This window comes from Spodoptera frugiperda, chromosome 12 (genome assembly GCF_023101765.2).
Source record: "Spodoptera frugiperda isolate SF20-4 chromosome 12, AGI-APGP_CSIRO_Sfru_2.0, whole genome shotgun sequence".
NCBI lineage: Eukaryota > Metazoa > Arthropoda > Insecta > Lepidoptera > Noctuidae > Spodoptera > Spodoptera frugiperda.
Window position 1 is genome coordinate 6,239,939 of NC_064223.1, and position 24,980 is coordinate 6,264,918.

Below are 24,980 nucleotides of genomic sequence, written 5' to 3' on the forward strand. Positions count from 1 at the left end.
CGTTGACTTAACAAGAGACTATTTTATCCTTACGCAAAAGCCTCACGTTTCATTAGCGCTATAATATAAAAAATAAACAACAAAAGCTATTGCTAATATGAGGTAAATTATAATGATGACCACAGTCATCTTGTGCTAACAAAAATATGCTGTTATTATTGGAAATTAGCACAAATTCTTGAATGAAACGAGGTAAATCACAATAGGTAGTTAGTTAGTAGTTGGTGTACGTGATGCTCTGCACACCGAGTGTTTTGGTTACACTGTGTCCGGTCTGTCATGTGAGCTGTATGCGTCATCAAAATGGATACTCGCGCTTGAGTTGGCAGAAACTGAGACTAAGTTACTAAGTTGCTAAGTTACATCTTACATGATTACATGTTGCAATAATTTTAGTTTGATTTGGGATCATTATTTAAGTTTTAGATACAATTTGGTTACAATCTTCGAATGAGACATAAGACTTAAATGATATATAGGTGAAGAGATGAGGTGAAAACCTTTCGTTTCTTTCAGTACATAGTTAACAGGAAAATCATACTTTCACGTTCATATTTACACTATACGTATTAGTAGGAAGTGATAATTAGAACCTCAGGCTATCGAAATATACGTTATCTCGATTAGATTAATGTAATTTGAAGGTACAACTTTACTATACTACGATTGAGATAGAGCCGTCGACTGACGAAATGATGGTAACCAATGACGAAATTACTTTGATTCAATGTAGATCAAAGTTGTAATAAATCGAATGCTTATCAAAGTAAATGTTTGCGGTTCCAGTGATTGAGAAGAGGTATTAGGGGTAATTGTATCAGTGAGATACGACTCCTGAGTGGTCTGTCTGTGCGCATCACATTATCGTTTCTCCATAATAACACTAAAGATAAGATTACATCGGTTCATTTGAATGATGCTTGTGTATAGGTACCTGACAAAATTTTCAACCAATATTGCCACGAGATAAAACCCTGTAAAGCACCTAGAGGACACTTTTATGTCCTCAATTAAATGTGTTGGCATCACGAAATGTTCATTATCATAACTGAAATTGGCAAACTGTCTAATGTTCCGCGTGTTTATAACATTGTCTGAGCTTTTTATTGCTTTGTTTTTTTTTGACACGAGATAATCGACCTTTGTGTTCAGTGCTATGCTTTTGGCGATCCTTGAGTTTAACTGTTTATGATTCATAATATATATTTGATATTTCATTGATGTCTACATAATAGACACATATAGACATGGGTACACATTTATTAGGTACGATCAATACCGCATTGTCCATAGCACGTGTAAGTACGATTGGCAGTTTTTGCTTCATAAATCAATACCAATAGATGACCTTGGACGATTTTTATTTGTCCTATGTATAGAGAAATTACCGCTGCATGAATTCAATCAACGATGTATGTTATTGAAATTCTGTGAAAAGGTATTGATTTCTGACGTTAGTGTTTGGAAACTTATTAGCTGGTTTTTGTATGCTTGTACACAATTCTCTGTTTGATTGTGGACACAAGTTTATTTATATTGACTCAACTTTGTAAAATAATTGGCCATTACTATAACTTTTATCGCTGTTCTAACATTTGAACGTAATACGTGTGTGGCCTCGTGAAATAAATGCTTTCCACAACTGAAATAGCTCTCAGAATAGTCGACATAAATGTGAAAAGATCATTAGATTCTAACATTTCATTTACAATTTTATTTCCACACATTACATGATAGTTTACGTAAGAATACAATAGTCTAATTATCGTTGATTTAGTGGGTATCTTGGCAAGTATTTGTGGGATTTCGTCTGGTATCCAGCCGTAGTGTATTCACACTTTCACACAATTTATAATGCCCATGTGACATCAATGGGCGTGACTGTCACTATTTCAGGCTTTAGCACTAGAAACTTGGTAGAAATCTGAAGACTCCAACAGTGTTCTATTTTAAACAGTTGGATTACAAAATACGCAGCTTATTCGCACTGTTATTATGTTTTTTGCGTAATTGAATGCGTGCCAAATGTTATGTTACTTAATTATAACATTTTTGTGTTTCGATCATCATAAAAACATTGAAAAGCTCATATTAAGAAACATTTTCTTATGAAAAATGGTGAAAATTTTACGTTATGACTCCCATCAGTATTTAATTTCTGTTCATATTTGACCACTATAACTAATAGTTAGACATTAAGTGCTCCTAAATCCAAATTATTCTGCTTATTTTATTAAATATCTGATCTTGATAAATGAACACGAGTTTTCTAAATCCATTACTTCTAAGAAAATTCGTAAAACGCCTTTCAAGTCACGTAGACCTTATCGTCAGAAATTAAGAAATAATAGCTAAAGTGATGACTAATATTTTTTGTTCAATTAAGGATTGCATATTACTCTATGTAAAGGGGAACGAACTTACCATTTGTAATAAACAGAATATATGTTGTAATGTCAGGTAAGTGTACCTATTTATGCCTACACATAACTGTAAACAGGACAGTGGCGATTTAAGCTGCTGGGGTTTTACATTGCTGCCAATGTAATACATTTATTTAGTCATCTTCCTTAAAATAAATTAATTCTTTACTTCATCAGCGTTCGACTTCGGTACACGTTTGTGAAATGAAAACAGTTTATTAGAAATAGTCCTTCAAATATAACGTGTCTTGCGGTTTCGAGTACATTTATTTGTAGTGATAAAATATATTACAATTGTACATAGTGGTTTTATCTTCGGCAGCATAAAATTTAATCAAATAAAATTTATAATCGTGATTGCTTGCGGACATAAACTTTTATGGATTTTAAAAAGAAACATGGTAATGTGTTGATTTTCTTTATTTACTTCTGTGTTGAGGAAAAGTGATGTTTTTATCCTGTAGTAATAGTTTGTGTTAGGTATTTTAAATGCAGGTTAGGCGCCGCATGAGTTTTCTTCGTTTTCCTAATTTTCTTTCGCGAGATATACTGTAGGTCGAGTCCATCTGATGCAACTCTAACGTAATTTATCGTGTTATTATGTGAATTAGTGGGAAATTATATATAACTTTTATTATGTAACATTTTATTTGAATAAATGTTTTGGTGATTATACCTATTAGAACTTTTTGTATTTCCTCATTTGATTTTGTAAGATTTTCATTTAATTTTCCTGTAACTGAAGTACATCTACATACATATAATTTTATTTCGCTTTTCTTAAACTTCGTTAATCAGTCAGTTTTTTTTTGTCAAGGTTTTCTTTTATTTATTGGTTTTACATTCTATTGTTAATTACCATAACATTTTATCTTTATCACGAAAGCGTTCTAATTTTTAGTCTTTATCATTTTTTAATTATTTTGGAAGCCACTTTTCTACGCGAACCTTATTCAATGCGATAGGTTTTTTTATGCACCAAAATATGTAGGTTACATTTTTTTTAAACTCGTTATATACTTGATATCTAAATAGTGCAGTATTTTAAATGAAAGATAAATGCAGGTGTACTAGTTTATTCTACTTTATGTACAATTGGAGATTAAAATGGAAATTTAGTGTATGTAGGTGAACTCGTAATTACGACTTTTTTTTTTTGATGGGGAAAATTCTTTAAGTGGTTTTTTCTTTGCTGCAGGGAGCGCACGCGAAGGCGGATTGGTATGGCGCGGGTGCTCAGCCGAGTGCGACGCAGAAGACGGCGCGGCGGGTGCGCTCACCGACGGCAACGCCAACCCAGGAGACAAGGTATGATGATGACAGGAGATCAACCAAACAACATCGCTGTATATGGTCCCGATCATGTTCAAAGCTTGGATTGTCGATAGAAAACTCTTTAGGGCAAATCCTCCACCATGGAGACAAGGTATGATGATGACAGGAGATCAACCAAACAACATCGCTGTATATAAAGTCTCGTGGATATAGAGGGTCCCATTCATTTTCAAGACTTTCATTGTCTATAGAAAACTGTTTAGGGTAAATCCTCTACCATCGAGGCCCATATGTTGTCCACTTTGGTATTTAACGTGCTCATTGATTGTAGAATTCTTTGATAACTGTGTGACCGGACCTATCCTTTCCGAATTTTTGCCAAAGACTTTAAATGATAGTGATTGATTCGGAGATGTAAATGAAAACAGTCTAAATACCCATGAGAATGCATTTCCTATACATATTGTGTTTAAGGGTTTCCGATAATAAAATAACAACGGAGAAAGATTCATACCTAATAAAAACAGACATTTTATTACTGTCTCGACTCTTGCCTTGATGGAAGTGCACTGGAAAATTCTCTAAGCTGATTTAAAATTCTTGGAGCTGTTTAAAGTGGAAAATCTTATTTGTAAAATGTCTTCGGAGGACATTTCTGCGACGAACAACAAACTCAATAAAGCTTTCACTATTTACAATGTCCTTCTGTGTCGAAGCCAATCTTCTTAGCGGCCAACTGGCGAGCTCCTACTATAAAGTTTTGAACTAAAGCCGGATTATTTTGCTCTTTTTCTCCGCTTCACTATGAGTTTACAATTTCTATATAGTGATCTTTTTCATACCAGAAATGAGCTTACTGTTAAATTAACTTATGTCTTTTAAATAGCATCGATGAAGATGAAAGGGATATTGTAGAAAAGGTCACTTGGTCACCAATATAGCCTCATTGGTTTTAAGCACACTTTTTTATCATTTTGTATTAGGTTTTTTTTTGAAGTATTACTGGGCTTTTTTCGGTTTTTCGAAAATTTCTCAGTGGTAGCACGGAGTCTGGAATGTGCCCGGTATATGGCAATAGGCTCACCACCTATTACATGGGACTTACAACATAAATTGTGAAAAGTGGGTGTACACAGTGGCATTACGTGTCATAATGTGCACCTCTGCCTACCCCTTCGGGTATTAAAGGCGTGACGATATGTATGTATGTATGTATGTACCTATGTATTAGGGGTTTCTCTCTATAATTTCGATAGGTAAGATTACTAACGTGTTGTTTTATTGGATTACGCAGCTGGAGGGGTCGGACGCAGCTCCGGACGACCCTGTTCACCTCAAGAGACGGGTGGGACTCTTCAGTGGGGTGGCTCTAATTGTTGGCACTATGATTGGTATGTTGTCTTTACACTTATACTGTTTGCTTAATAAAGTACCCTTCATATAGCCTTCTATATCGATATACCTACTATACAGTTACAATATATAGACATCGTCTGAAAAAATATAATCGCTTCCATGAATGGAACGCATAACTTTGTGTGATTAATCACGTTTGTTGTATATTCCGTCACACATGGTTTTGTACTCGCGTCACAAGCAAAGAGCATATTGGCTAGACGAAAAGTAATTCTGATATGCATCTGGCTCAATATAAACATTTACTTACGCAAGACCAGCAATTAATTATAATAACGTAAATAAAAATTCATTAGGCACCATAATATTGAATTAAATACGAACCGTTTAAAAATATGCTTTCCGTTTAGTAGATATTTTCATTTAACAACATTAAAAAACATAGGTAAACTTTCGTCTGTTAAATATGTATGAGAATCTCCTGCTAGTACGAGTTTACGTAAATAATTTCATGCTGTAACATAGCTCCTAAATTACATGACTACGTGCATATCTATGATTGTATGTCTAACTAAACTTACAAATGAATAATGTTTAACTCGAATCTCGAATTGTTATTTTCGAACCGATACTCGTTTATGGGAAATGAGATTCTACAGGCACTTGTTGATAGTAATAGGCTTCGGGCCAGCGATCTGTCATTGTTCCAAGATTGTTCACTCGTCAACACTGGACGTAGATCGAACGGTGCCAAAGTGCTCAACACCACGTGTCATTATCAAGTTTAAACAATATGTATTTTACTTTAAAAATCAATGTGGATTAATAAGGAATTATTTCTTGTGATACTACCAAAATCAAGATAAACATAAACACGCTTATGCCATTAGCGCAATGAATAAATATTTAAACAAGGGAAGACGACCTTCTCCGCTTCATTTGGGCTAAGAAACGAAAACTAACATGTTTTACATAATACCTACTTACAAAATTTAAGGATTGACCTACATAAAATATTGGATTAAATAGGTAATTGGCAATTTATGTTTTTCCAGGTTCTGGAATATTCGTCTCGCCCTCTGGGCTTCTGGAGCGTACCGGCTCAGTGGGCATTAGCTTCATCATTTGGATGGCATGTGGCCTGCTCTCGCTGCTTGGTAAGTGAACAATAATTATTCAACAATCAGTCTCGTGACCGATGTACTTCAATCATCAAATTGGTTAACTATCTCAACGAGCACGAGTGGAACATATTATACATACTTAGGTATAGCGCAGTTTATCAGCGTTGTAGGGTACGGATACATGAGATCGCAAATTGATATATCAACGATTCTCATCAACTTCATAGGTACTCGTTGCCGGTTTCAAAAGATTCAATTTTAAATATTGACATTGCCGTAATTGCTTTGCTGTAGTCAAGTACAGCTGATCTTTGCTTGTAGCACGTTGTCACGGCATGTATGCATCACCCTACAATTACGTGGGTTAATTAATATCTACCATGAGCTGAAAGATATGATCTTATTCTTTTAAGATATCAATTAAAGAAGATGATGATTTACTTTAATTAGGAGCGCTCGCGTATGCGGAGTTGGGAACGATGAACACGTCGTCAGGCGCTGAGTACGCCTACTTTATGGACGCTTTCGGAGGACCTCCTGCGTTTCTATTTTCATGGGTAAGAAGTCAAATAAACCCTTGTCTAAAGAAATAAACTAACATTTTAAAATATCAGCACTAAAAGGTCCCTTCTTCTGATTGCAGGTATCGACATTAGTACTGAAGCCATCTCAGATGGCTATAATATGTTTGAGTTTCGCAAAATATGCTGTGGAACCATTCGTATCGGAGTGCGAACCACCAACCAGCCTGGTCAAATTAGTCGCGGTCATTTCTATTGGTACGTGAAATTGTCGCACATCATAAAGCATATTAAAACCTTCAATATACTTCATTAAGGATCGAAATAGACGAGTATCAATTGATATATAGCGAGTGCTGATTGAAGTCAATGAGATGTCGTCGGTTGGAAGCTTTAAATAGTCAACTTCAACTATACATTATAATTTCTCTTTACAGTGATGATATTAGCGGTAAATTGCTACAGCGTCAATTTAGCTACGAATGTACAAAACATCTTCACGGCAGCTAAGCTGGTGGCGATTGCGATCATTGTGGGCGGTGGAGCTTACAAGTTAATATTAGGTAACACATTTTATATAATATGATTGAAACCCATATCCACGCAAGAGCTTTTATCCATCATCACCACATCCCCTCCTGAAGGCCAAGAAGTGGGATCCATCAGTTTCACCAGATGCAGCCGGCATTTTAACTATAATTTTCATATCCATTTTCACGTCACAGTCACACGACTATCTAATTAAATTAGCATCGAATGTTATTCCTACAACAAATCGGTCATTACGAAATGGGTCACTGTACTTAGCCCAAATCAAGCTCAACGTATCCATTACCCGCCTTTTCATTATCCTAATGGGTTGTAAATATTTGTTCAAACACTGACGGTTGGTTGTTCGATATGGTGCAGGTAATACGCGACATTTACAGGAGCCCAACTTCGCAAGTAGCACCGCCACGCTGGGCAACATTGCCACAGCGTTCTACACTGGCCTTTGGGCATATGACGGTTGGAATAACCTGAACTATGTCACTGAGGAAATTAAGAATCCATCCAAGTAAGTGGTTATTTGTTACCTTACGAATAATTCTTAGAATTGTATTTAAATGAAGTACTTAGAAACGCTTTAGCGCTTGATTTACTGACATCATTCCGCACCTCAGGTAGTTTCCTTATTTTGCCTTTTAATAGGTACTTATGACCTAAACAGTTTCATTTCGAATTACCTACTAGTATGTACTGAATGGGTACCTCTACACCTACATTAATTAGCATTGTTAATAAACTTATAGGAACTTACCGTTGAGCATAATAATCGGTATCCCGCTGGTGACGCTGTGCTACGCGCTGGTGAACGTGTCGTACCTGGCTGTGATGTCGGTGAGCGAGATGGCGGACAGCGAGGCGGTGGCCGTCACCTTCGGCAACCGACTGCTGGGTCCACTCGCCTGGCTCATGCCACTCGCCGTCACCATCTCAACATTCGGATCTGCTAACGGCACCCTGTTTGTCGCGGGAAGGTAGGATTCTATGTTCGCATTGGCTTGTGAATTTTTAAGAAAGGAGACGGACTTTTTGTTCTCTCCATATCTATTGTTACGTCATCTCTCTACTTCTGAAACAAATTAGTAGACTCCATTGTAACCAGATATTATTTTGTTTAATGCTTAACACGGAAATATTTTTTCGATAGGTACACTTATACATTAAAATCTTTTACAGGTTGTGTTTCGCAGCGTCAAGGGAAGGTCATTTATTGGACATCTTATCGTACGTCCATGTGCGCCGTTTCACTCCAGCTCCTGGACTGATTTTCCATGTAAGTTAACTTATTCATCGAAGTAATTGCTCAAGACAATTTGTACTAAGAAATAATTATTTGAAACTGATAATTACTTACCTTTTGCAGTCCCTGATAGCAGTGGCTATGGTATTGTACGGAACGATAGACTCGTTGATTGACTTCTTCTCCTTTACCGCGTGGATCTTCTACGGCGGAGCTATGCTCGCATTGATTGTTATGAGGCGTACTAAGCCACATGCACCCAGACCATATAAGGTATGAACTTCATTCACTTTTGAGAATAAGGATTTTTTTACTACCTATAGTGCCTATAGGTACTCTTATGATAAACCAATTAAATTGTCTATTAAACTATTAAAGTAATCATTATCCCTACTTTTAGGTGCCGATAATAATCCCGTACGTCGTATTGCTGGTGTCTACTTACCTGGTGGTAGCGCCAATCGTGGACAAGCCCCAATGGGAGTACCTGTACGCCACCGCCTTCATATTCGGTGGCCTCTTGGTGTACGTGCCTTTCGTCAAATGGGGCTACTCCCTGCCGTTCATGGGTAAGGATTTTTAGATCATTATGGAAAAAAGCCTTCAGCTCACCGTGCATTTGAGTTATTATGGCTTGAATTGGTGTGTTATGTGCCTGACGGCTACCCACACAAGCTTAACTAAGTCAGAAACTAACAGAGGATCCTTTCTTTCAGATAAAATAACCGTTTTCTTGCAAATGGTGCTGGAGGTAGTGCCAACGTCAACAACGTTCGAATATTAGGAAGTAGTCGGAGCTGGACTTTAAAGAAGCAATTGTGACAAATTCTCGTCGATTTATTGTACCATATCTAAGTATCATTTGGATTTCGTACATTGTTAACTATTTTTTGGTCCTGTTTCGCCTAACCCCGAGAAAGTTTAAAAAGGTAACGTTATCAAAAATAATATATTTTGTAACAAGTTAATACCTCGATTTCTTGGAGGCGGTGATATACCTAGATACTTAATTAAAATTTGATATAATTTTTTGACTGATAGGTATGTTCCTTATCCAAAATTATTGCCCACAATATTGTGTAAATGCAATAAATAACTCTCTGTAAAAGTATATGTATAATATCGTGTTATATGACTTTAAAATTACATGGTATTTTGATGTTGTTGCAGCGTAAAGCTTTTTACACTTTTGTTTTCGAATTTTAAGAAAAAATGTTGTACTTATGAAATATATTTCGTAATAATAATGCAGTGTTAAAAATGAGAAAGCCAAATGGCAATATTTTTTGCTATAACTTAGGTAGTAATGACGTCGTTCATTTCATTAGTTTGCACGAATCATTCCTATGGGGACATGCATTTCGAGGCGTCGACACTGTGCCATGTTGAGGCCAGGCAAGGTGATCCTGATCGTGGTAGGTAATATCAATGTGACGTGACGTTAGGGTTAAGGATAATGACTCAAGCACCCGGATAGCCGTGACAAATGCCATTATAAAATGATCTATTCAGGTCTTGTTAAATAGCGATTAAACGTTTTGACCATGTTTAACTTGGAAAAACTTGGTACTCGATTAATAAAGTATGGAGTAAAAGGTCGAATAAATTCGTTTATTTTCCTGTTATTAATATTTGTCTCTTAATAAAATTACTCGGTGCTTTGCAAGATTTATCCTTAATCCCCGACTAGACTGCAGGTAGCAAGAATGATGTATCATAGGTACATGGTATGCAGTAGTTCTCGATAAGACTCGAGCCCTGTTCGCATCACTATGAGTGATTGTGCTAAACTCATAGTTTGTAGCTCATCAACTCATCATAGCCAACCTTAGAAGTTATGGAGTAGGTATAGAAATGTGTTTAATTTTGATAATAAATAAATATTTAATAAATTCGGTTTGTGTTAAGTGTAATACTTACAGGGGATAATAATTAGTTTGACGTACCTATTTGTTTACGGTGCTGATACGCTAGGACTTTACCCAAGAATGCAAGTATTTGTATTGGCAAATTGTCACTAATTGTACAATCAATTAATGGCAAGGTATTTAAGAGTGTGTCCATAAATCTCAATTGCTGATTGTACAAGAACGTTGTAAACGGAGCTCAGAGGCACAAAAGGCTAAGGATATTTACATGTAAAATGGAAAAAATCTCAATCTTGGGCGGATACTTTATCCCTTTTGAAAGACTAAAGTGTGTGTTAACAATAGTTTGTAAAAAAATGTTTGTTTCAATGGCTGATGTTTGCGATCGGTAAAATTTGGTCCTATCATTCCTTACCGGGGCAGACGAGGCCATCGACTTTTTATTGAAGATATTTTTATATTTATTGATTTTTAATATAATACTTGATTTTTTTATTACTCAATCATTTGACATATTTAAGATTTAGGTAACTTAAAAATAAATTAGAAACATGTAAAGCTAATTTCTATAAGTTGCCCAATTGTTTAGTTTTATTGTATTTATCTAGCAGTTTGGACATGATAAGAGTACATTATTTATGTAGTTTATAAATACTAAGCAAAAACGGGCACACAGAAAGTACACACCTGACGATGTGATATTGTTATGGGTAAAAACTAATGGTTTTATTTTGTGTACAGAAATATCGTAAAACATACCTATACTTACATAATATAAATGTGTGTACTTATCTCTGAAAGAGATCAGAATTATTTATTGTTATATACTACCATTGAAATGAAATTTTAAATAAAGACAAATAAATCAGCTGGTCGTTTTAATCTTATCGTAAGAAAAATAAAAGAATATGTAATGTTCAACAATTTATTGTTGTCAAAAAACAAAGATCACAGATCTTTGAGCAGTTCTATACCATTTGAAATATTTTGGCGAGGCGGGGACATCCGTGATGACTTGATGAGTAGATCACTCATACAACACAAAAGCAACACAAGACTTATAGAATATGAATGGTTATAGAACACCCTATGCTATTATTGTCTGTTATGATCATTACTCTAAAACTAAAAGGATAGCAAGGGATTGCAGTCAATAATGGTACTAATGTAAACATAATAATATATTTTATATATCATACAACACATACACTCTCATATAAATATATGCAAGCCATTCTTTCTACAAATTGTATAAATACACAACATAATTGGACATGTTGTAGATATTGCACATAACAGGATAAGTGGTACTGCCATAGGTACTGCCAAGTATAATTTTACTCACTATTACTTTACAATATGTGTATAAGAAATTTCATTTACGATATTTCAACAATGAATAACAACATACAGTAGAGTCCGTTTATAATGACATCGAAAGGAATTGACAAACACGTCATAATAAGCGGACGTCATACAAAGCGTTATGTATAAATGAAATTTTTTTATGTAAATATGTATGTATTAAGTATTTTAATTCAGAAACATAGTATATTTGCATATGTGTAAGACCATATTAAATCAAAATCAAAATTGCACGTAATCAGCAGATTATTATAATAACACATACAAGTGTATTTTTTATTGTAAGTAATCTGTAATTTTTGTCTGCTTTTGTTTCTTCATTTTATTGTAAAAACAGACTCTCACACTATTGTGTATAGAAGACATAGCTATGGTCAAATTATCATTTTCAATATTGCTGTGGACAAATCGTGATAATAATTCTGCAGCTTTTAATGCCTCTTCAAAACAAAAACTAGGCACGTGCCGAACGTCGTCGGGAATTAACGAACATTATTGAAGGTAAAGAATCGTGCCGGTCATTATAACCGGACATAATTTATTAAAAATGGGTCATATAAAGCGGCATGTCACTGTAAGGGAAGTCATTATATCCGACTTTTTTATAAAGAATTTTATATGAAAACCAAACTTCGTCATGCAATTACGTTATAATAACCGGTTGGTCAATATAGGCGGAGTCATAATAAACGGATTCTTCTGTACTACAATATAATAATATCAGTTCACTGCAAAATAGCCAAAATATTTCTAAAATGGTATGAATTGACTTAGATTCGCTTTGCTTTCAAGGCTTTCTGATATTCACATGGCATTATATAATATACTATTAGATATATTTCTGATTTAGAACCTAAGGTGCGGCTTATTCTTCATCATGTGCCTGGAACAAAAAGAAAAGTTTATTAGAAGAACATACAACGATAATACAACTGTTCTTGCGTAACATACGTGTCGTTATCTAACCTCATACACGGGAATATGACAAGAATCTATATTTAACAATTTTTTTTTTCATTCATTACAGTTGATTTTCGGCTACTAGTTAGATAAAACCTGATTGTAAGTCACAAACAAGATTATTATAAAAATAGAAATTATTTATTCAAAAACCAGTTTCATTTTTTCCAGTTTTAGCTGTGGAAGCTGCACTGGACATAGCCTGTATCGCAGCTATCCTACATAATAGATGTCTCACTTATTAGAAGAAGCATTTCGAGAGTGTCGTGAGAGTCTACTTAGAGACTACATATCAAACAGAGACAGGGCAGCACAACTCTCATGGACTAAATGCAAAGGGTTATGGTAAACCCCTTAACTAAATATTATGCGGTTAAAAACTGAGAGGTTCGAGGTTCTGCTCTAGTACGATCGGGGTGGCCTTATATGACTTACAGGATTAACGACAGGACAGACGGATTATATAATATATACTTACTTGTCAAGTGTCTCCCAAAATCCGAGTAGGACGGCGCGGTCAAGATGCCGCTTGGTGCGACTTAAGTTTAGTACAGTGACGGCCCAGCGAGCAACGTTCGCGTCTAACTTCATTTCATCGTACTTCAAGTGAAATGCGCAAACTGGAAATAAAAAAACATTATATAAATATGATTTAATGAACCAAACATGTCTCATAAAAGATATAAAAGTTTTTTTGTTAACTTCAAGTTAATAAAAAATAAACAGATTATTTCCCACTCCTTATCTAACTACAATTTTGACTGACATGATCATGTTCAAACGATTTTGGCAATAAGGAATATAATTACGTTTTGCACATACAACTCATGTTTCATACTCCTTCTCTAATAATGACATAGACATTTTATTCTGACACTGTTAATTAGAGGTAAAATACTCACTATTAGCAAATATCTGAACAGGATTGCCATCCCAAGGCCACCCCTTGAACTGCCAGGCTGGTCCCTGCACGAATACTGCGACAACTCTGTCCCACTCCGCGGCCGATAGTCTGCCCGGGTTGTCCACGACGCGGTAAGGTACCTGACAGTAATTATGCATTAGGCAAAATCTTACAACAATGTATTGTCTTATATGAATTAAATACTGATGTAACTTATAGTGTATATGTCTAAAAATAATAGAAATAACAATTTGATAATTCTATAATTAGTAGAATGTATAGTTAACCCATAAAAGTATTAGTCTGAGATCATTATGAAATACTAGCTACTTCCGCGCGGTTTCACCCGTTCTGCTTGGCTCCTATTGGTCATAGCGTGATGTTTTATAGCCTATAGCCTTCCTCGATAAATGCACTATTCAACACACAAAGAATTATTCAAATCGGACCAGCAGTTCCTGAGATTAGCGCGTTCAAACAAACAAACAAACTCTTCAGCTTTATAATATTAGTATAGATATTAGACTTGCAAATAACCAGAAAACTTGGGAAGAATTTTTAGGGAACATAAAATGATTATTTTTTTATACGCGCGTACGAAGCCGGCATAACAATGCTAGTATCTATAAATTTGTGAATAATTTTAAAATACAATACCGTAATAGTAGTCGCGTTGTTTGGTACATCCCCTGTGGGTCCTTTTCTTCTCTGCAACAATACTTCATTTTCACGAGCCGCTCCTTCAGCTTTCTTCTGTTCCACAGTGACGAATCTAAAAATAGACATTCCCAAATTGTAATCAAATGTTTATAATATAAAATATCCATGCTACAGAAAAATATTTCAACATAATACTAAAATAGTTGAATTTAGTATTTATTTTTCCTTTTGAACTTACTTAAGATCCTGCAGCGTGTCCTTAACATTGTACATGGATATGAGTGAGGTGGTGGCTGCGGGGATGATGATGATGGGTGTTCGCGAAGGCCGCTTGCCGCCCGCGCCGGCAGGAGGCCGCGCCGCCGCCACTGGTAGCAGTTCCCGCCGCCCCGGCGTACTCCCGCCCATCGAGCCGTTTTCTATATGATGTAACAAGTTAATTAGTTACAAGTAACAGAGACACTTAATATTTATTAAGTAAAGGCATTCATAGAATTAATAATGAATTACATTAACTAACGATCAATATATCATATGTTTTATTTATTACTTTTAATGTAGTGTAATCTGTTTTCTAACTATCGCTCATAAAACTGTTGGCTATTGAAAATAAAAAGTTATGGCCATTAGTTACAATGTGACAAAAAAACATTAATAAGTAGTGTACTGAAGATAAACTTTTACATACTCATAACCTAAATAAAAATCATATGGAATACATTACACAAGCAACAAAGAGTAATCTAAGTACAAAAATACTTACGTGGCATTTGCCTAGGATGGCTCGGCGTTTGAGGCGCGCGCGCAGCGGCCGGTACACTTGGTCCCTCTGTTACTGACTTCAGTGTCATACCGTGATAGGTACCCATGGTGTCGATTTTGAACCCTTCCGTTTCTGTAATAAAAGAGAAAAAATATGCTGAGTAAATGTACATTTTCATGTTGGTCGAAAAAGCCGGTTATAGGTAAGCATCTTTGATGGATCTAGGAATCAAACTGTAGTGTAAATCAGTGATATCCAGAGAACTTTCAATTAATACTCCACTCTAAGAAGTGGCAGGAATCACAATCGAAAATCGGTAGAGATTTTTTTTTGAGATTATTGTGAACAAAATCATACCTTCTTTTTGCCTAATAAACCTTTCCTGATCGTATCTGTTGTACTGTGTTTGCTGTTGCGGTAATGATGTGGGCTGTGGCATGACAATTGGCTGCGGCCGTGGTGCTCCTGGTCGACCCTCTTCCCGCGCTCGAATGCTGCCCAACAGAGCTAGAATACTCTTCGCAAACACCTGGAAATGGTTTCATAATATACATACAAGTACGAAAGGAAGAAGTAAATGAATTAACAATGTATTGATGGAATTATTAGTGTTCTACAAGATCAGTAACAAATTCGTAATGCATCTTATGTTACGAGTTTTCTTTGATTTAATGCATGTAAAGAGACAATTTAACTTATTGATAGAAACTGTAGTCTGCAATGTAATATCAAACATTTTGCCTGATCTAGGAAATGGACCAGAGACACCGGACCAGATTCTGCCACACAATCAAATAGTTTTGATTTTCTAAAACTTGTTTTATCTTTTAACTTACCTTTCCGTTACTTTGTAATACTGTCGTTCTTGTGCGCCACTGTCTCTCCCGACTCATAATATCCTTGGTTAAATCTACATCATAGTCAAGGATGGCTCGAAAGTCCGATCCGACGACTCCCAGAGTATCAGAGTAGTCGTTGCTCTTGATTGTAGTCCTCTTCTTTGCCAAACGTTTTGCTTTGATGGCGGCAATTTTCTCCACTGACATAGCCTCCGATAAAGACCTTTAAAAAGTAAATTCATTTTAGAAGATTCTGTTTTACAATTATATTTTTGGTTAATTCGTTATTTTAGTTTAGTTTCAATTTAAGTATAAGAATTGAGATATTTATATCAATTTAGGTTTTATTAAATTCATCAGAATAAAATGCAAGATCCATTGAGAATAGCGACAAAAGAATTCAGTGAAAGTGCTGTTCTTTCATCATTGAATTCATCTATGGCTAAATTAATGAATATATGCATATGTAAAGCACAAAATTCTGCACACTTTTCAGTAAATTAAGCCAACCCACTGCACTGACATTTTCAGTTTGCAATTAAGTACTATAGTTGAAGTAAATTTGATATATTTTGAATGAGAATTGTAATGTACTTGAATTTATATACTGTCCAATTTTTTATTTGTTTTATCTTCATAATATCTAAATAATCTATTGCAATCATGTTGGGACAAGTTGTTACAGGATACTCTATCAAGTTAGTACCTAGTATACTAGTTTTTATCATAAAACATATACCTAGATGAATTGTCCCGTTTATCTCGCACAGGTAATTTAAGTTACATTTTAACATCTAGACTAATAAGAAATGATTTAAATTGTTGTTTTCACCTATTAGGAATTCATTCACCATGGCTGGCTTGAGATATATATAACATTTTTTTTTAAATACCACAAAATACACCATGTAGCTCACATGGTGTTTATACTAAATTGCATAATATACATAAACACCATGTAAGTTACATGGTGTTTTTGTGGTATTTTAGAAAAATGATTATTATGGTAAAACCAATCCTAATTTTTTTTTAATTTATTAAAGTTATTCAAATATGAATTTTACTTTTTTACACATTGATTTTTGTTAGATTAGTTATAGCTATATTTTAAAATTCATTGAAAACCTAAGATAAAGGCTAATGAATTCAGGCATATCGGCCCATTTAACATAAAAAAATGAATATCGCATTTCTTATGAGATAGACGCCTCAATTTCTAATATGATTTTAACATATTCAAGCTTACTTGATATTATCAACTGTGACGGATGCCTCCTTTGGAGCATCAAGTCTAGCTGCAAGTTGTTCTCGTACTTTCTGCACATGGGTTTCCTCAATCCGAGGCTTCTTTGCTGCAGATTCACCGCCATCATGATCATGAGTTCGTTTTACCTAAAACAAATTACAATTAAACCTTAAAGATATCTCTTGTAAAGTACTTACGTAGTATTAAACAGCATATTACGAAAATATTTACCTGTGTTGGTATTTCTAGAGGAGCACTTTTATCTATTGATGCACAAGTTGCAGTTTCACCATTCAAGTATGCCAACAATTCTTTACGATCTGGACGACGCACAGCCGGTATGTTTGCAGCCTGTATAAAATTACACATTCACTGTATATTCATGTTGGATTGGGAGAAACTATCACAAAAATAATACCACTATACTTACAGCTGCTTGTCTAACATAAACTGGATGGGTCAATTGAATATTCTTGAGAATGAAAAGAAGACATTCCAATGTATAATATTCTTTATCATTGCCTTCCTTTCCAGACCTGAAACACATTAGAATTTAGAAAAATACCACACATGTTGTAAGCATATTCTGAATCTTGTAAATTTAACTATGAAAGCATTTCTTACCCCCACATAAGATAGTTTGTTTTAACATTTTTCGGCCAAGAGAATTCACCAAATATAATTTGGTTATCTCGTTCAATTATTTCTTTTTTGTTTACGTTGTACTGTCGAAGTAAACTCAACGGGTCCGCCATGATTACCTACTTCACTGTCGTTTTCACTACTTATAACACAAGTGCAAATTACAGTTAAATTATAAAAAAAAGAGTAAACATTCGTCAAATAAAATTTTGGGAACTAAATATTATACAAATATTACAGCGAGTTAACATTTAGCTTTTTATCACAATACACATCAACTCACAACACGCAATGCACTGACACAACTGACTGACTGAACTGCCATTGCCCACAGATAAAGAAGTGGAAACAGTGTTGCCAACAAAAAAAATTACAGGAAACATGTTAGAAAAATGTTTCGAAAGCCGTGGCAACAATAATATAATATTAATATATTATATATATACATATTCATAAGTATATTAAAAATTCGCTAAAATTATATTTTTAAATATTACTAATAAATACGAAAAAAATACATTTAAAAAAAGCCTACTCTAATTCAACGAAAAACGAAGTTTCGTCCGAAACTTCGCAGATTGCATACTACGATTCTATTTATTGCCAACTTTCGTGAACAAAAATGAACGAATGATATGAAGATAAATAAATTGGTTTTGATATGAAATAAAACGTTATTTTTAATCATTCTATTAGTAAATCAATAAGCCTACGGCCGAAGATTAAACCAAACTTCGCATTCGAGAACTGGTGTAGGCCCCTGTAGCGGAAGAATATACATATACATGTAATATATACAATGTGATAGGGGTGTGACTTCTAACCCATTAAGGCTGAGTACTACATCTAATTTTATCGACAAAAAAATTAATATGGGGGGTTGAACCTCCTAAAAATTATGGCTATTTTAATATATTTTTACTTTAGGGGACGTCCATTAATCACGTGAGACTCAATTAGGGGAGGGGGGGTCGATAAAAATCACGAAACTCCACGAGGGGGGACGGGGGGCTTTATAAAATATCACGTGTATTAATTTTTTCACCTAACCCGGGTTTTTTAAACCTTAAAACGGGGTGTATAGGATTTGTCACTTCCCCATAAAAGAGTGTAATAAATTATAATTACGTATTTCTAAACTTAAACCAATTTAGATGATATTTTTAGGTACTTGTATTACCTACAAAGTCTTAATCCACTCATACTTATTTTCTGTATTAAAAAATACACGTGATGTTGGTTGGGGGTGGGGGGGTTAATCTAAAATCTCACCACATATCACCAACGGGGAGGGGGGGCCAAAAAATCTTTGAATAAACCTCAAATGATTAATGGACGACCCCTTATGTGATATCAAAGGTTGTACCTATGTGTAGTAGAAACAAAAAAAAAATGTACAAACCGTAGCTAATAAGCTTGGCTAACTAATCCATTACTTTTTTCAAATGGTTGATAATGATTTGGTGAGAAAATAAAAATCATTCTGAATTATTTTTACCGAAAAAATCGCTATTTTTCAATATTTTCAATTGGGGGTTCAAACTATATATATTATCTTAATATTATCTATACTAATATTATAAAGCTGAAGAGTTTGTTTGTTTGTTTGAACGCGCTAATCTCAGGAACTACTAGTCCGATTTGAATAATTCTTTTTGTGTTGGATAGCGCATTTATCGAGGAAGGTTATAGGCTATAAATCATCACGCTACGATCAATAGGAACCGAGCAGGGCGGGTGAAACCGCGCGTAAGTAGCTATAACTATATATATATATTATATCCTTTACTTGGTGCTCGTAAAGGACATTAAAACCGGCCTTAGAGCCGAGAGCAAAAAGGCTTGCAAAATAATAATGATTATTTTTATTTTTTTACCATATCTTACAATAGTTCTGCATCAACCGGGGATTGTCCTTTGATGTTCTTCCATAGTGCATACCTACAGGGATAATCGCCGGCTGATGTCCCATTACATTAAGATTAAAATTTTTCAACGGGGCTCTGCGAGTTGGCTTCGGCTCCTCGTACGCCTTCCAAAGGTCCGGATCCCTGTGGTCCCGTGCAAGGAAAGGACAAACATAATGATATTATAATTAACTAGCTGTGCCCGCGACTTCGTCCGCGTGGTATAGTTATTTTAGGCATTATATTTATTTTTGCAAACAACTTTCTCAGCTTCATAAATTATACCTGTTACCCACGGTTAATTTGTCCATTGAAAATTCGTGATAGCACTTGATTATGATTATAAGGAACAATCCACACTCATTTCTATACTATATGTGTTTCCATTATTTTCCGGAAACCTGCGCCTATAGGTTGGGTAACCGCCACCCCGGTTTGTGTTTCAGAAATAAAATTCCTAGGGTACTTTTTAGATGGGCTTGCTACATACGCGTTATAGCAGTGATTAGTCCCCTCTTTGAAGAGTGGTTTGAGAGGCGTCACGGCGTCCTCACCTACCGCCTGACGCAGGTACCTACTTACCGGACACGGAAGTTTCGGTTGGTACCTGTTTCGAATACGGCGGGAGGAAACACCCGTGAGGAAACGATCCTCATCACGCCCCAGCTGCCGCAGAAGACACTCCGGGCGTCGACGATCGCGTGCCGATCCCCGACCACCGTAAGCGCGGGTCTGCGGACGGCGAGTAAGAGTAGCTCGTCGCCCGATCAAAACCAGACCCGTGCGTACCGTGCGTCGCGTTCTGTGCGCGCGTCAAAGAGCCAGGCCACTACAGATGGGACCCAATAGTCTAACAGACAACGTAAAAGATTACCGGGGCCCCGGCTCAAATCCGAACGGGGTGATTTTTACACTTCTTCTCGCTTCACCCAAGGCCAACGGATGGAGAGGAGAGAGAGAGAGGAGAAGGAGTAGCCAAGGGATGATTTTCCCCCCTCAAAAAAAAAAAGAAATAGTACTTTCTAGAACAAATGTTTTCTTTCATACATGGTGACGCAAGGTTATGAAATCCTTAAGGACCATATTTTTATACCTTATCATATTTTTATGACAATAAATTGAAGACTTGGCTTTTGTTGTTTGTCAAACATTTCAGCCGATATTATTGCACTATACATAGAATCTGGTTGTACTTTGTTAGACAGCCACAATAAAATGTGGGCGTGTGGTAAACCGCTTTTTTGCCATTCTACGCTGTAAACAAACGCTTTCTATGGTCAATGATCAAAAAATGTTTTACTTCGTTAGTAAGACTATAATTTTTTTTAGTATAGTTACACCAGGCTCCGCGTCGTTCGCAAACAATGCCTCTCCTCCTGGCAGCGTCGTGTTTCGCACATCATGCGGCGGCGCGGGTGAATTTTATATCGGAGTTATTTTAAAATTGTAATATCTTCTAAGATGTTTATTGAAGTTTAGTGATGTCAAAGACAATTTTGTTCACAATTAAATACTCTTAATGAACAACACATTTATTTCGATAAAGATTAATATTTTTTCGTTAATACAACTCTTAACAAATAATGCATTAATTTCGACCCAGTTTGATTACCATAAAAACGATTCTAGTAAGTTAATCCTAAAAGATAGACATATACTGTCGCGGACTTTTTTTTAGATCATTTTAAGAGGAATAATTCTTTCATACATATAATTTTTGTATCTTGAACCGTTTTCGCAGCGCACGCAACGGAAGCTCTCAAGAATTAATAATTTCCCCCGTTTTGTCCACATTTTCGTTTATTTCTTCGCTCCTAATAGTTATAGCGTGATGTTTTATAGCCTATAACCTTCCTCGATAAATGGACTATCCAACACAAAAAGAATTATTCAAATCGGACCAGTAGTTCCGGAGATTAGCGCGTTCAAACAAACAAACAAACAAACAATCAAACAATCAAACAAACAAACTCTTCAGCTTTATAACATTAGTATAGATATAATATCATTGCGTGCAATATTAAAACACAATGTTTTCAACATTTTAATTTTTATTATAAACAGAAGATGGGTATTTTTTAATAATATTAATAAAAAACTAACAGAAACTTAAAAACAACTTAACTAAACAGTTTTTCATATAAACTTGTTTAAGTTTTTATTTATTTATTTGCTCAAATGTGGTACATGATGTAGGTGTTACATACAAACAATATAATCAGATTAGCATATTTACCATTATTGTCACGCAAATAGGTAAGGTACAAAAATACTTTTAATTGACAACACAATTTACTGTAAAATATTACAATCTCCCGTTTAGAATCCTACGAAAGTTTATAAACTTCCTAGTAAATTTATAAATTTACGGATCTTGTTATTTTCCGGTGACACTTACATGATATTTATGTGGTATTTTAGAGAATTTTAGTAAATTATTATAGGTATAGTAAACCAAAAAAAATTTTTTTTTTATTTATTACAGTTATTCAAATATGAATTTTACTTTTGTACACCTTGATTCTTGTTAGATTAGCTTTAGCTATACTTTAAAATTCATTGAAAAATATTGAGACAAAGGTTAATGAATTCAGGCATTGTATTTATTATGAGGTAAATGCCACAATTTCTAATAAGATTTAAACATTCGAGCTTACTTCATATTGTCAACTGTGACGGATGCCGCCTTCGAAGTATCAAGTCTAGCTGCAACTTGTTTTTGTACCTTCTGCACATGGATTTCCTCGATATGAGGCTTCTTTACTGCAGATTCACCACCCTCATGATCATGAATATGTTTTACCTAGAAAAAATACAATTAAGCCCTGTTACAAAGTACTTATGTGGTATTAAATGGTATATTACGAAAATGTTTACCTGGGTTGGTATTTCTAGAGGAGCACTTTTATCTATTGATGCACAAGTTGCAGTTTCACCATTCAAGTATGCCAACAATTCATCACGATCTGGACAAAGCACAGCCGGTATGTTTGCAGCCTGTACAAGATTACACATTCACTGTATATTCAAGTTGGGAGAAACTAACTCAAAAATAAATGCCACTATACTAACAACTGCTTGTCTAACATAAATTGGATGGGTCAATCGTATATACTTGAGAATGAATACGAGACTTTCCAATGTATAATATTTTTTATCAGCGCCTTCCTTTCCAGACCTGAAATATATTAGAATTTACAAAATACCACACATGTAGTTAGCATCTTCTGGATCTTGTAATTGGAATTATAAAAGCTTCTCTTACCCAAACATAAGATAGTTTGTTTTAATATTTTTGGGCCAAGAGAATTCACCAAATATAATTTGGTTATCTCGTTCAATTATTTCTTTTTTGTTTATGTTGTAATGTCGAAGTAAACTCAACGGGTCTATGTCATAATCAAGGGTGGGTTGAAAGTCTGATCCAATGACGGCCAGCCCATCGGAGTTGTTGTTGCTCTTGATTGTAGCCCTCTCCTGTGCCAAACGTTTTGCTTTGAAGGCGGCAATATTCTGTATTGACATAGCCTCCGATGAATACCTTTAGAAAAGTAAATTCATTTTAAAAGGTTTCGTTCTAAGATTCTGTTTTTGGTAAATTAATTACTACTTAATTAAATACTTAAATAAAATTATTTAAGTATAATACCTAATTGAGATATTTATATCAATTTAGTTTGTATTAATTTCATCACAATAAAATGCAAGATGCATCAATACCAGTGACAGAAGAATAAGGAGAAAGTCCTGTTTTTTATTATTCATCTACTAAATTAATAAATATTTATAGTGAAGCAAAAATTCTGCATACTTTTCAGATAATGTATGACATTTTCAATTAAAAATTACTATAATTGAAGTAAAATTAATATGATGAATTAATTCTTTATGAGAATTGTAATGTTCTTGAATTTATATACTGTCCATTTAATTTTCATTTGTTTTATCTTCATAATATTTTTCTGAATAACCTATTGCAGCCATGTAGGGACAAGTTGTTACAGGTTAGGTACTCTATCAAGTACAAAGTATGCAAGATCTTATCATAATACATATACCTAATTCATTTGTTCTGTTTATCTTGCATAGGTATTATTAGTTATTTTAACATGTAGGCTAAAAAGGAATTATTTAAATTGTTTGTTTTCACCTATTAGGAATTATTTTACCATTATACATAGCCTGCTATTATCTGATATTACTATAGGTTTGGACATACATGACAAACATTTTCTAAAAAAAACACAAAAACACAATGTATCTTACATGCTTATTTATTGCTGCTACAACACAAGTGCGATTTACAGTTAAATTATAAAAAAAGGTTAAACATTCGTGAAATAAAATTTTGGAAACTAAATATTCTAAAACATTTATCTGTTTATCACAAATTCACAATCGCAATACACATCAACACAAAACCAAAGAGTATAAGAAGATTAACAAGTATCAGGGGAAGCACACAAAACACAATGCATTGTGACAACAAGGGTTGCCAACCACACTATATTTTATAGTATTGTACTGTAAGGGAACGTCGTCGGTTTGACGTTTGTCGAACTGTCAAATTCAATTGACAGGATAAGACAAGCGTCACTTCCGCCCACTTCCGCTCCAGACCGCACCGCGACCGGTGCATAATATGGCTTTTGAATCGTATCTCTTTATTGTTATCCTTTGTAGCCAGAAATTGGTAATATCAAGCATTGTATTTGTGTTAGTAATATTAAAACTATTTAGTAAGTTGTAGAGGTGGTTTCATTCTCCTTACATCAGAAGTGGGATTCCTACCTATTGCATATCCACGTGCAGTCTTTAATTATCAATTTCTGGCTTCTTGATTCGTGGCGTAACTAGTGACGGATTACTGTGTAATTGCGTGTAACAATGGGCAAACGTGATCGTTCACGCAGTGGATCTCACATATCCCGTGGAGATCCGCGTTCGAGGAGTCGACACTCAAAACGGCGTCGGCATTGTAACCGTCTCGCGCGCAGCCCGCGAACTCAGAGTAATTCAGTGCTACGTAACTCCTTTCAAACAATTCTTATGAGGCTAAACGCGTTAGAGGATAGATCTTCGTTAGGTACGTCGTCTAATATCGAAGTACCACCATCAAATTGTGATTCGACAGAAAAAGTCGTTGAGGCAATTCATTCTTTAAAATATGGCGGAACACGTGATTTTTACGTCTCAAATTTCGACCCGAATATACACAACGTTGATGCCTGGTTTGATGAGGTAGACCGAGCTCAAATTCTTATTTCTTAATAAGTGGAATGATGCTGAATGTTTGTCACGTATCGGTCACTGTCTTAAAGGCGACGCGAAATCTTGGTTA

At 35.0% G+C, this 24,980-nt stretch overlaps 2 protein-coding genes across 9 annotated transcripts in view; one reads left to right on the forward strand and one right to left on the reverse strand.

Annotated features, from left to right (window-relative positions):
* The window catches only part of LOC118262616 (b(0,+)-type amino acid transporter 1), a 28,500-nt gene extending 17,279 nt beyond the window's left edge, over positions 1-11,221 (forward strand). For 4 of the 5 annotated variants that reach the window (XM_050697248.1, XM_035574131.2, XM_035574132.2 and 1 more), the window contains exons 2-13: positions 3,622-3,731; positions 4,993-5,089; positions 6,110-6,211; positions 6,629-6,735; positions 6,822-6,957; positions 7,137-7,262; positions 7,609-7,756; positions 7,992-8,219; positions 8,422-8,518; positions 8,609-8,758; positions 8,886-9,054; positions 9,202-11,221. In XM_050697248.1, coding sequence (XP_050553205.1) covers positions 3,622-3,731; positions 4,993-5,089; positions 6,110-6,211; positions 6,629-6,735; positions 6,822-6,957; positions 7,137-7,262; positions 7,609-7,756; positions 7,992-8,219; positions 8,422-8,518; positions 8,609-8,758; positions 8,886-9,054; positions 9,202-9,269 — 1,538 coding nt within the window. In that variant the 3' untranslated portion in view covers positions 9,270-11,221. Of the gene's footprint in view, positions 1-2,619; positions 2,825-3,621; positions 3,732-4,992; positions 5,090-6,109; positions 6,212-6,628; positions 6,736-6,821; positions 6,958-7,136; positions 7,263-7,608; positions 7,757-7,991; positions 8,220-8,421; positions 8,519-8,608; positions 8,759-8,885; positions 9,055-9,201 lie in introns of those variants that run through there. The other variant, XM_035574133.2, reaches the window with a different exon arrangement.
* A 960-nt stretch (positions 11,222-12,181) lies between these two features.
* On the reverse strand, positions 12,182-24,063 carry LOC118262617 (parafibromin). 4 transcript variants are annotated; one of them, XM_050697247.1, is made up of 13 exons: positions 23,906-24,063; positions 22,905-23,180; positions 22,712-22,817; positions 22,517-22,636; positions 22,297-22,442; positions 15,842-16,067; positions 15,363-15,534; positions 15,006-15,137; positions 14,481-14,661; positions 14,240-14,354; positions 13,581-13,722; positions 13,157-13,298; positions 12,182-12,601 (listed from the first exon to the last, which is right to left on the reverse strand). In XM_050697247.1, coding segments are annotated over exons 1-13 (1,797 nt in total). In that variant the 5' UTR covers positions 23,908-24,063; the 3' UTR covers positions 12,182-12,564. The 4 variants fall into 4 exon arrangements, with proteins under 4 accessions (XP_050553204.1, XP_050553202.1, XP_050553203.1 ...); XM_050697245.1 differs by lacking the exons at positions 22,297-22,442; positions 22,517-22,636; positions 22,712-22,817 and adding exons at positions 17,091-17,236; positions 17,322-17,441; positions 17,521-17,626 and having other exon boundaries at positions 23,906-24,061; XM_050697246.1 differs by lacking the exons at positions 22,297-22,442; positions 22,517-22,636 and adding exons at positions 17,091-17,236; positions 17,322-17,441 and having other exon boundaries at positions 23,906-24,061.
* Between the last annotated feature and the right edge of the window lie 917 nt (positions 24,064-24,980).